Below are 12,528 nucleotides of genomic sequence, written 5' to 3' on the forward strand. Positions count from 1 at the left end.
TCAGATTCTGAGCAGGTAAAATGAATTTTGCCTCTGCCTCAAAACCTACTGGTCTATTACTTCTCATTTCATATAAGCTGAAGCGTCTGAAGCAACACGAAGAGTCAGAGGCACTGACCAGATTCTGGGATTGACTTTAAATAAAGACGGCTGTGATTGAGAGCAGCATCATATGTCTCTGGTTTATTAAAGAAAGACAAGTGCTTTTCTGTAAATACTGAAATGAGGAGAAATACAAAACAGACAGAAAAACTCCTAAACAAAGGCTTCAGTGTAAGCCACAATAAGGCAGCAGATGGACAAAGCCCAATGCCCTTTGCATAAAACCACTTATGCTAAGGTTGCCCTTACATTTTCATCCAAGGATGTCTTAGGAAAAAAAGGAGCTGCATAAATTCACCATAAGGGAAAACTATTTGATCTCCAAATGTTTCCCTTGGCTACTTAAGTATTCCCTTATCTTTGCTTAGTGACGCTTTTCTTCTGAAAACATTGAGGGACCCATAGCAGCACCATAAAAAAAATTGTGGAACGTAAGACAATTGCTGAATGAGGTGCATTTCTCCTGATAAAATTCATAACACATAACTGACTACAAGGGTTCACACCATCTGATTAGTCCTGAGTGTATTTTTAGATTATTATTCTGGCACTGACTGGACAATTTATGAAAATATTGCAAATTATGTATTTGATAGTGAAAGTGAAATACTGTCATTAATAACAATTCTCAATTATTTGCTTCTCCATTTCCTACATTTTAAGTTAATTTGAAATATAGCTCTGCTTTAACAATGCAAAACTGAAAGGGGACTGAATGCACCCCTTCAAGGGTTGCAGTTTACAATTTAGTTTCTGAGTTCTGTTTGACGTAGAATTTGAAAATATGAACAACTGTTGTCAGGGCATAAAACTAATGATCTGTTTCTTTACAAATCAAGTCTCAACAGTCTAACAATCACATAGCTATTAATGTTACAAAAGAGCCATGTTTAAATCAAAAATCAAGTTGAATTGTGACTTGAAAGCCAAATAAAATTGTGGATTTGGAGAATCGTAACATCCTTAGTGTAGACACTTAGACACAGAGACAGAGGCTTTATGCAATGCTTCGTAACGACACCCTCGGCTTGGGGAAATATTTTGCATAAGGGACAGAGCTGGGTTTGAAGCTCAAGGTAGTTAACAACTGCCTTTACTGATGTGATATGTAAGTCATCAGTAACCACTACTGGTGATCTTGGTAGATTTTTACATTTGGCTGCCTTTGTTCACTTGCCGTATTGCCTGCACTGTTGACACAATTTCCTTCTGTTACATTAAGCACTTTGAAGCTATGTGTTTCTTGTTTGGGACCAACTACTTTTCACTTTCATAACTGTTTGTCTCTCTAACTGATGAAATTTGTATATTCTTCAGCCAACAGCGGCACCTGTGTAAGTCAAAACCTCTGCTAAATGTGTCTCTGTGTGTGAGTGGTTCAGGTGAGGCCCCGGGTAGAGCCTCTTACCATAAGTACCATATTCAGCGGGGCTGGTCCCTGGGTAGAAGCCTGGGGTGCCTGCTGGGACTGGGTATTGCTGAGGTGTGGCCACATAGGTTGCTGACCGGTACTGAGGAAATACAGTGGAAGGAGGAGGAAGAGAGCAAAGGAGGAAAGACAAACAGTGCTATTAGATGCAGTCATAAGAGTAATATAAATCATGAATGAAAACATAAGCCTGCACAACACTTCATTCTCTTAATACACAGCTTTAGGTACATCAATCATTTGTGGATGCAGTTTTTACAGAATTTATTCAAACAAGAAAAATACTTCGATGTGACAGAGATGAAATAAGGAGAAATTTGCTGTGGGGGTGTCATGCTCATAGTCCATATACCATCTGGCTCAGATAAGCATCACTACTTGAACAACCCGGTCTATGCCCCCTACCTGTCCCGGGCCCGGTATGAAGTAGGCAGGTCCCTGTGGTGAGCTGGGGAAGGGCAACTGTTGTCCAGGGATCATCATCATTTGGGAGCCAGGGCCCGTCTGGTAGACGTGGGTGGGCGTCACAGGCCGCGGGCCACTGCTGGGAGGGACACCCCGAGGCCCGCTGCTGGGGGGCAAGCTGGCCCTGTTGGTGTAGTAGGGCTAGAGATAGAGGACGGAGGACGAGGGAGAAATGTGGAGGGTGAGAAGCAAGCGTAGGAAGGTGTTGACAGACCAAAGAAAGGTGAGGATGAGTCATGAGGGTGAGGACAGGGACAAATGTAGATGACAGAGGGACACAAAAAAAGACAAGACAGGCCAGGATGTGTGACGAGGAACAGGATGGAAATAAAGATAGACAAGAGAGACAAATAAAGGAATTATCAGTTACCTTCCCAAAACCTCTGACATAAAAACCATCCCCCATTCCCTTGTATGATTTTATCTTGTGGTGCAAGTGGAGCTAGCTTGTCCAGCCTAAAAGCTAGGCCCATAGTTTGTCCATGAATCTATGGCTGGACTCCAACTGGAAACATATTGGCCCTGCCTGCCAGAAGAGATAAAGCAGCTAATGCTGGTTCATTCAGAGCCTCCTCATTGACATTCTGCTGCTGGCCTGGGAGCTAACCGCCGTAGCCAGCAAAATGACACCAAGCCAACAAAGCACAACACTGCCAAATATTAGACACACATATGCATTCCTCAAGAGGGTGAGAAAAAATAACGGATGGACAAACTGGGAGAAAGAGGAAACTGAGTTACCTGTAGTGACCTGAAGCTTCCCTTCAGCAGCACAAACACAGATGACACACAGAGACACATCAAATGGAAGCAAGGAGAGGGTGGGAAGAGAAGGATTGAGAAAAAGAAAGCACCACAACCAGTTAGAGCAAAGCCCCCAGAAACTGTCCGTTCGGAGCCAAGCAGTGAATTAACAAGCAGCATGCAGAGAAAAGGCAGAACAGTGAATCCAAATAAACTAAGATCCAGTTCCTCCTGAGTAAAATACAGACTAAAACTCAACATCTTGTTTTTTTGTTTTTTTTAGTAACACTTTGTTTGAAGGGGTTTGCACAAGACTGACATGACTGTCATGGCACCATCATAACAGTGACGTGACACCTGTCTTGAACATGAAGGAATCTCAGTGATTGTTTCTGACTGCTACCATTAAGTGTCATTCCAGTGTTGGTTCGCCACAATAGTAGGTGCTATCGATGTTACATGGTGTTCAGGCATTTACAATTAGATTATCTGTCCACCACCATCTAAGCAGGTTATCAATATGTGGTCAGATGACAGACACTACAATTATAAACTGACAGTGCTGCTTCATACAGCAGCAGAGTGGCAGCACAGAGCAGCAGGTGGCAGAATTCAAACATAACTCTGGAGGCTAATTACAGTCTTAAATGAGGTTGCTTGACAACTGGATATGGTTTCCTCGAAACCGTGATTCCTGGGAATGTCCATCCAACCATTTACCATATTCTGGGAAATATGGGAATATGGGAAATATGGGAAATGATGGGCAAATGGGAAAAAACATTTTTTAAATATTCAAAACATATAGGGATATATTTAGAAAATACACAGGCCTAGTTTACCTTCTCAATACAAATTAAATAGCTGTCTGTGTGCTGGTGGAGTACACCAACAATTTTAATTAACTGATGAACAAGCACAAAGTGTTATGAGTTCAAACACTTCTGACCATTAACACAGTTAGTACAGTAACTTCTCACTCTACCATCTATATTAGAACAACACAATTTCTTCCACCAGCTTGGATATACTCAAAAAAATAAACAATTAAGATATGAACTGTACAATGTGCTCTGTGAACAAGGGATCAAATGCGCTGGACTGAGGTTCAACAAGTGGTTTGCTGCCACATTTAGCTCAGACAAAATGCAGAGTGAAAGCCCCAAGTGTGCAACAACACCGGATTCATACTTAATCCAGATCCTTCTGAGCTGCATGATGGATTTACATTCAACAGTTGGCTGTGGCAAAATGCAGCTCTCACTGAAGAAAGACGGACAAAATCTCCTGAAGAATCCGTCCAGAAACGACATGCAGTATGCACAGGTTATATTATTTTTATTATAATCCTGATTAATGTTGAAATGGCATTGTCCTGCCTCAATAATTACTAATACCACCAGATAATACACTCAAGGTTTGGTTGGTTGGTCATCTTTAGAATCTTCAAAATATGAATCCTAATACAGATTAAAATCCGTTGTAAGGGAAATTATATTGATCCCCATCAGCCCAGCATCAAACAGTCTTGGGGTAGGACAGGTCTTATGCACACCTTTTCAAATAAAGTGTTAACTTTTTTTATGTTAAACCATCACTTTCTTGTAACATTTTTATGATTCATAAGACTGGTGAGACACCCGTTTTTGCGGTATTTCTTTACATAAGGCATTCTAGTGCTCATATTTATAGCATATTAACCTACAGCTATAATTCGCTAAAGCATGATTTCAACACCCAGATATATTCCCACATATAGAACTGGTGCAGTATTTGATGAAAATACCTCTTCTGAAATAGTATGAAACAATGTTTATTATCAGTAAATTAATATTCGCTGACATCAAGCCAAGTCTATCAGATTTTTTTGGTACATAATATAATGAAATTAATTAATTAATTCTTTGTCTGGTGCTAAAACTGTCACGCATGTCAAGTTTGGGAAATTGACTTTAGTCCTGTGAGTTTCCCATAGTTTTGTGTATAAATATTTCCTAAAAGGCGTAATGGTCACCTCAAAAACATTACGTTATGATATCAAGATGTTTGGTCAAAAAGTATTGTGATATTTGATTTCAAAATTGCCCAACAATAGTAGAGCTCTCAGTGAGAGCCATGCTTATTGTTTTAGTCCTTTAGTAAAAGCACATCTTGGAGCTGCTCAATCTTTTCTATTGTTTCTAATATGTGTTACAGAATAGGACCCCCCCTGTTAGTCAGTTGTGCTGTTAGTACCTGTTGGTGTATAGGCCGGGGCCCTGGGGCAAACTAGAGGAGGAGAGGCAGACAGGACAGAGGTTAAAGACAAGAGCACAAGATCCATGCTTCATTCTCCACTGACAGGGCCCTTCCAGTTCTGCATCTTTACAAACTGCACAGGCTAATAGAAGACCATTTTTCAGAAAGTCTGAAAACAGCAGGGTGACAGCCATTTAACATATTCACACAGCGGCCATTTTCTTTGACATCATGCCTTTGATGGGAGGCTCAATTGCTACCGGTAACACAATAGTACATTATCCTTTTGATAACAGCATGTTGTCAGTTAAAAATTATCAACCATATGGTGAATGCCCACTTTCCATAGTGACAAATGTTTCTTGAGTGTTTTCTTATTTGTTTTATCCAACTGGCATTTACATACCAATGCATTTACAATATAACTGTTATTTTAAGCATTATAGAAACTGTACAAAATGCATAATTAACCTGATCAATACGGTAGGAAAAGATACACAACTATAAATACAACTAAAATATTGAAAACTTAAATTAAGAAACAAGAGTCTGTCTATCTGTTGGTTGAGATCTAGTAAATTACAAAAATTACATTTGGAACTATTTGCATATCCTCCCACCAGTAGGGAACATTAGTTTAAATCAAGTAGGGACAATGTGAGCATGATGCACACTAAGCTGTGATACTTTGTGAGGTAGAGTACAAAGGATGGGCTGACAGTGACAGTTAAAAATGATGCAGAACTGGAGAGAAGCAGGCATGCAGACAGTCTAAGAAATTCACAAATTGATTTGAGAGATTGTACACTGTGCTTTCGATTGTGAAGATTTCAGAGAGTAACAGAGATGCAACAATTTGCAGATGGAAGAAAAGACCTTGAAACTGTAAACCAACTTTTCATCCTCACTGGTTTGTCTGTCACTCATCTGACAAAAGTGATAGTTAGAAATTACCCAAAGCAAATTCTAAAATTTATAATGCAACACAGAGGTTAACTCAATAACTTGTGTGGAAGGGGATAATTGCAGGGTGTACTTTAGCTGACTGTTTTAATAACTTGAGAAGTACTGTCTGTGATATGTGATGGCCAAAGAAATTTTTTCTGGCTGCAAAGTGCTCCACTGTAGGTGTGCTGTGAGATGGGTGAGCAGTGGGCAGGCCTACCTGTCGGGGCTGTGGTGTTGGGTTCATTTGTGGAGGCGGTGGGGTGGCAAACACAACAGAAGGGGGCTGCCCAGGGGGGAATGAGGGCTGCAAGAGACAGGACGTGATGTCAACAGCAGAAGAGTGACGCAGGAGGAATAGGGAGTGAGACAGTGGGGAATTTGAATTTGTTAATACTCTTATTTTAAAGACCATGTAGGGGGGGCAGAAATGGACATACTGGCCATCTTAAATATGACTGTTGTCATTTCTTGCAATCACTACAGAGTACAACTGTGTTGTGGGACCACATTGTTGAGAGTTGTCTCAAAGAATGGCTTGCTGCTGATGCAACTATTCTCCACCAGAGAAAGTGCATTGTTGTGTGATCTGCTTTTCATTATGTGCAATGTTGTCACGACAGGCCTTTTTCTTTGAGGAACAAAGTGAGGTGGAGCAAGTCGCACTAAAAGAGCCAATACAGAAAGAAAAGAAGCAGAATTCCTTACCTGTGAAAGGCCAGGGGAAGGGGCAGGGTGGGGGGTGGAGGGGGGTCCTGTTATAGGCTGTGGTGCTTTATTCATTTCATGGAGTTCTGCATGGGTAGGCAGATGTGGACCTGTGTACAAATCTGACAAAAATGAAAGAAGGAGGGGGTTACATGATTCTGCCTTCATTCAGGATCACAGTGATGGCGCCTAATGGGCCACAATGTAATACAATGTGGTATATTTAGGGTTTCAGAAAACTGGTAAAGGTTTACTCTAATAAGTCTCCAAAAATGAAATCAACACCTCCATCATGTCTGTGTAGAGTTCAAAGGCCGTATTAAGCAGTAATAAATATGCGCTCTGAGTTGAGACAAACCAGGTTACTTAAAAGAGTTGGCCGTCTCATCACTTGCACTGCTAATGCGCTCTACTTTATATTGTTTTAAGGAACGTATCGCTCTAGTGTGTCATCAAATGATGATTTTAATCCACCCATAAAAATCCTGAACACAGATAAGAGTTTAACAGTCTAACTCCACGATGCAGTGCTATGTAATTCTCAGTCTTTTCACATGTTTTCAGCATTATTTTATAACAAGCATAATGTGTTAAGATCATTTCTGAATTTTGTTTCAAATTGTAGCAATTAATTGACTGTTAATTCATTCTAAAATTAATCATCAACAATTTTGATTATCAGATCAACTTTTCCTTTTTTAGGAAAAAAAAAAATCTATTTTCTTTAGTCCTCTATCCCAGTAAACTGAATATCTTGGGCTGTGGAAAAAAAACAAGACACTTGAGGATGTCATCTTGTGCTTTGGAAAAAACTGATCCTTCTTCACCATTCCCTGACATTTTCTAGAGCTAACAAGTAATTGATTAATCAAGAAAATAATTGACAGATTAACCAACAATGAAAATAATTGTTAGTTGCAACCCTACTGCATTTACACAGACTTTAAGTAACATTCAGATTTAACCGGAGAATTAAAATTAAATTTGACACAGCTCATTTGTATACTTACATTTATGAATCTTTTAAGGTCCAAAGTGTGGTTACACTGAGGAAAGTTTTTTCCTAAAAGAGAGACACAATGAGAAAGCTTGTTAGTAATGAGCATGCATTGGCTAAGAGCATACTTCAAATTTATATTTTAACCAAATAAGTTACTCTATGCCAAATAGACAGGGAATGTAAAGGCTGATATGGCATTAAGAAGAGCATATAACAGAGATTCTGATGACACAAGTCTGCAATGTCATGATCCAACATGTTATGATGAAGGTACAATGATCTTTAAGGTAGAAAAGTTTGAATACAAGACATTAGTGGTGAATTACAGTTTGAAATGACCAGAATTCTAATTAATTAAAGAATTACAACAAGTAAGTCTTGTTAAATCCATTCATATGGGATTAATTAATTACCAGGGTTAATCCAGGTGAATGTTGTTAACCAGCACTGCCAGAGCAGTGCACCTCATTGAGTACACTCACATTCTAGACAGGATGTTATCCAGTGAGAGATTAAAACAAGTTGGTCATCAAAATGCACCGTTACGTCGCATTACAACAATCAATTTAGCCCACACGGTCTAGTTCACCAAATAAACATAAAAGCTTCCAATCAGCGACGTATATTGGCAGAAATACGCTTCAAGTCCATCTGGTAAGATGTTCAAAATGGATCTTAATTATCAGTGGAAAAGGAGGCATTATTTGAGGCTGTTATGAAAATTTGCAAAAAGAAGGTAAAATTGAACATTAACTGCAACCTAAGTGAAATTAACAAACAGCACATCCGTGTTAAAATCACCCTAACATCTTTAGAAAATTGAGGGTTTTCTGTCTGTCTGCAAATAAACTGCAGAGCATTAGAATTGAATGTTAGAAGTTTTGAAGATGAGGAAATGTGATGTTTTAACTTTGATTAGAGGTAGAAATGAGACAACGTGGAAATGTTGCACATATCCTGAACGTAAATAGAAAGTTAATACTACCTTGTCAAGAAACATGAAGGAAACTGAAATGCAGTTTTCTGAGCATACCAAAAAAAAACTACAAACACCAGTGTCTGAGACCTTACAAAATGTTACATGAAACATACATCATGTTGTAAGATGTCAAAAGTATCAATACACAAGTTTCAAAACACTGCAATACTAACATTCATAGTATCGAAAGTACCAAAGCCATAAAAAAAAAAAGAAAAGATCTAAGTGCTTATTCAAGACGTCAGTTCAGTCTTTGCCTGAAATGTGGCTTGCAGCAAAACCAGACAGTGTTCAGTTACTTTTTTCTGTATCAGCACTGTGGGCAGGTTGTTTATTTTTAAAAAAGAAAAAAAAATCATTTTGTTGTGGTATCAAAAGAGATATTGACTGTCTTTTTTTCAGACTAGTATTGTATCAAAGTTTAAAATTCTCATATCGTGACTGCCCTATCTTATTACTCACTTGAATTTGTCTGCTTGATGACAAAACTGTCAGCTCTGCATTATTTATTTCCTGTACCATTTTGGACTGTAATTTGTTGTTTCAGTACAAATTACTACGTATCCATCTCAAAGGTGTCAAACTCAATTTCATCCCAAGCCACATCAGCATTATGGTTGCCCTCAAGGGGCTGGTTGTAAATGCTCGAATATATAACTGTATCCACTTGTTATCATATTACATAACTGCCTCAGCATTTGATTACTGGGTTTAATAATAACTTAATAATTAATATCTAGCTCTGAAAGTAGAAGCCTAGGAAAAGTAATCACAAGCTGACATTCATGTGTCGTACTATTATACTATTTATTTAAAAGAATAAAAAATACAAACTTACAAGTAACAACTGAAAGTAACAACGAGGGTTGTTTCAATTTCTGTAGCCTACAGGCAAAGTTTCAAATCTAAAACGTATATTTGCTTCAAAATAACATGACAGCATTTTGCTCTGCTTCTAGTACGACTGCAAGATATGGTAATTTAAAAAAGTATATTTTGATTATTTTGACACGCATTGTAATTGCTGTATGGCTCATCATGGTTGAATGATCACCACTGCTAAAGAACTATTTTGAGAGGTCAGCATATACTGACATCCAGAGGCCAGACCATGGATGTATTAAGGAAAACTGAATTTAGTGTTGTTGGCTGGCTTCCTTCCCTCCCTATGAGAGTTGTTCAGTGGTGCAACTTCATGCTGGAGCTTCCACATATGCTTCTGCATTGTACAATCCATAGAACAAGCACAGGAAAGACTTTCATCGGCCAAGCAGCTAAATTCTGGTTTAGGTTTCAAAGCACAGATGACCTCCTGGGGGATTGGGTGAGACACCTTCACTGTGTGGATAACAAAAACAGGATGCATTCTGTGATATGTAGTTTATAGACATTGTACTTGCGTAACACAGCTTAGAACAGTATTAGACAAATTGACTTCTGACAGGCCACATAAAATGCAGTACGGGATCGGATTCAGTCCACAGGTTTTTGACACATGTGGTCTAAACACTAATTTCCCTTGTTTGTTTCCCTTCTTTTTTATCAGCGCACTGCCCAGATAATACCACAGATGGGACATCTACAGACCCTGATGTATTTTATTTTGAGTGCCGGGCTTGCTGAACATTTACTGGCAACAAATTTACATAATGTCAGAGAAGCAGCACAAATCATTATATCCTCCAACCTCAAAGGACAGAAGAGTCGAGCAGCCAAAAAATATTTGAGGAGTGAGGATTTTACTCCGGCTGACTGTTTTTTTAACGAGTACCTGACAGTAATGGTTCAAATTAAGTGATGGTTAAATACCAGCTGTTGTGACTCAACTTCAGACTGGAAAGCTGCAAGTTTTGCTGTGTTTGTGTGGTTTTAGTGTTTGTGCCGTAGCTTATCCTGTTGAATTTGATGCTAGCATGTTGTTAGTATGAGGCTTGGGTGCTGTTGTGGACTGACAAAATTTATAATACTAGGCAACAATTAAGAGACACTATGTGAGCAACTAAATAATGAGAGTAGGTGGTCAGATGCTCTAACAGTTTTTTCATGTTACTTTTGTTGAAGTGTATACTGCTGCAGTAGCACTTAGATTGGTTTTTGTTCAGAAGCCAGCGTGGCCCTCAGCTCTAGCATGTGCATAATGCATGTACGTATGTTTTTTGTGTAAATCGGTCCCTTTCTGATTGTGTGAAGCAGGGTGGGTCAATCTTCAAATAATCATTAAATGGTGCGCAGTGAACACTGAACGGCATTTTGGCTTGAAATGCCCATCAATTTTTATTTGCCTAATTTTGACAGTGTACTTTGTAGTAATTAGGGTAGCCCTTTTGTCTACAGAGGCCTCCAAAATCAACATAATATTAAAGTTCATTGTAGTAACTTTAAGGAACAAAGCCTACATACCGCACTTTTTGATAGAATGGCTGAAACCTGATTGACTTTTTTTTCCCCACACAGTACGGTCACCCAGCTGACTCAAGAGTCACTTCCTGATTTGACTGTAATCATCCTTCTTTAGGTTATATGGTTCTTGCAATAGTGACACATTTGGTATTTATAGCTGAAGCCTACATTATCTCTGCCACTGACACACACATACACCCCCCTCCCTTTCCCTGATACACACACACACACACACACACACACACACACACACACACACAGAAGCAGCAGTGTAAAAAGCCTGAGTCATGATGAATCAGGATGTTTTTTTTTTTCTTTTTTCAAAGGAGAGGAAATCATGCTGCAGCAATGGTTGTAATCACCATAGTTACCATGACTATATCAACACACAAATGAAAGAAGACCAAAAGATAATAAATTTTAACTAAGTGAGGGTTTCCACACATCTAGATGAAACCAATGGCTTAGAAGAACACTGACAGACATCAATTGTAGGCTCATCCCCAGAACACTGGGGCCTTGTAGCTTGGAGAACAGTGGCAATGTAAGTTAGGGTTAGGAAAAGACTAAAGGGGTGTGAGGTAGCAGTTCAAAGGCTCATCCACCAACACGAAGATTGTTAAAGTGAGTGGAGCTGGCTGGGAGATGAAATGCTGGCTAAACAATCTCAGGGCTAAAAGAGGATCTAAGACTAACAACCTACACTGCCTCACAGCCTTTACTCTTTTCAGTGGGCAACACAAACAAAACCTTTAGCTGTTCAGGGGAATTCTTTACCCTGGAGTAGTGAGACATGGCCGGTGTCTCAAACAACTGTAGGATTTATTAAAAAGAGAAATTAGGACAAATATACTAGGAACAGTCTGGAGCACTACAGTACACACAAAGGGGCCCTACTTTTTTGCAGGAATACTTGCTTCAGGAGAGCTATGAGACACCCCCACCCCACCCCCTAATCATACACAGTCCAGTCATTCGAGCTGGTCTGACATGGAGCACTGTGGAGATCCCGCCACCAGGACCTCTGCTAGTGAGACAAGCTCCTTCGACTGTTGCATAAGCCTCTGCTGCATGCCCTCTTATGACCCTCTGAGGAGGATAGGGGGAGAACATTTGCTAAAGTTTGCTGAGGAAGACAGCTATCTTCTCACCTATAAAGGGTGTAGTCACTTGTAAGTTTACTGTCTGTATCTAGACTCACTGTACCAAGAGCAATTGTTGTTAAATAACTGCTTACTGACAATAGCCTCTATGCAGAGTACTAAGCAAACTTTAGCCTACTGCATGGTGACATGAGTGAAAAAGAAATACATGAGAGACTGGCTTTTTGGGCTCATGGCCCTCTGCAGAGATACTCTGCAAATGGCATTAATATAGTTACACGATTACCTGTAACTGCTTAAGATGCATTTGCGCACGATATTGTAGCTTTTGCTCGAAGCCCATCATCCCTTACTTGCTTTTTGTAACTTCTGTTATGCCATTTTTCACCAAAATTAGCATGCATATGTTGTTTTT

General features: G+C 39.3%; 1 protein-coding gene across 4 annotated transcripts in view; it reads right to left on the bottom strand.

Moving 5' to 3' along the window:
• eif4g1b (eukaryotic translation initiation factor 4 gamma, 1b) overlaps positions 1–12,528 on the bottom strand; it is a 55,000-nt gene that overhangs the window by 37,703 nt on the left and 4,769 nt on the right. The window contains exons 2-8 of one of the 4 annotated variants that reach the window (XM_084717009.1): positions 7,642–7,694; positions 6,632–6,741; positions 6,144–6,230; positions 4,976–5,008; positions 2,738–2,758; positions 1,937–2,137; positions 1,520–1,613 (exon numbers count right to left, since the gene is read on the bottom strand). In XM_084717009.1, coding sequence (XP_084573135.1) covers positions 1,520–1,613; positions 1,937–2,137; positions 2,738–2,758; positions 4,976–5,008; positions 6,144–6,230; positions 6,632–6,706 — 511 coding nt within the window. In that variant the 5' untranslated portion in view covers positions 6,707–6,741; positions 7,642–7,694. Of the gene's footprint in view, positions 1–1,510; positions 1,614–1,936; positions 2,138–2,737; positions 2,759–4,975; positions 5,009–6,143; positions 6,231–6,631; positions 6,742–7,641; positions 7,695–12,528 lie in introns of all 4 variants that reach the window. The other 3 variants (XM_084717008.1, XM_084717010.1, XM_084717011.1) reach the window with 3 other exon arrangements.

This window comes from Lutjanus erythropterus, chromosome 4 (assembly GCF_056507025.1).
Source record: "Lutjanus erythropterus isolate fLutEry1 chromosome 4, fLutEry1.hap2, whole genome shotgun sequence".
Classification (NCBI taxonomy): domain Eukaryota; kingdom Metazoa; phylum Chordata; class Actinopteri; order Lutjaniformes; family Lutjanidae; genus Lutjanus; species Lutjanus erythropterus.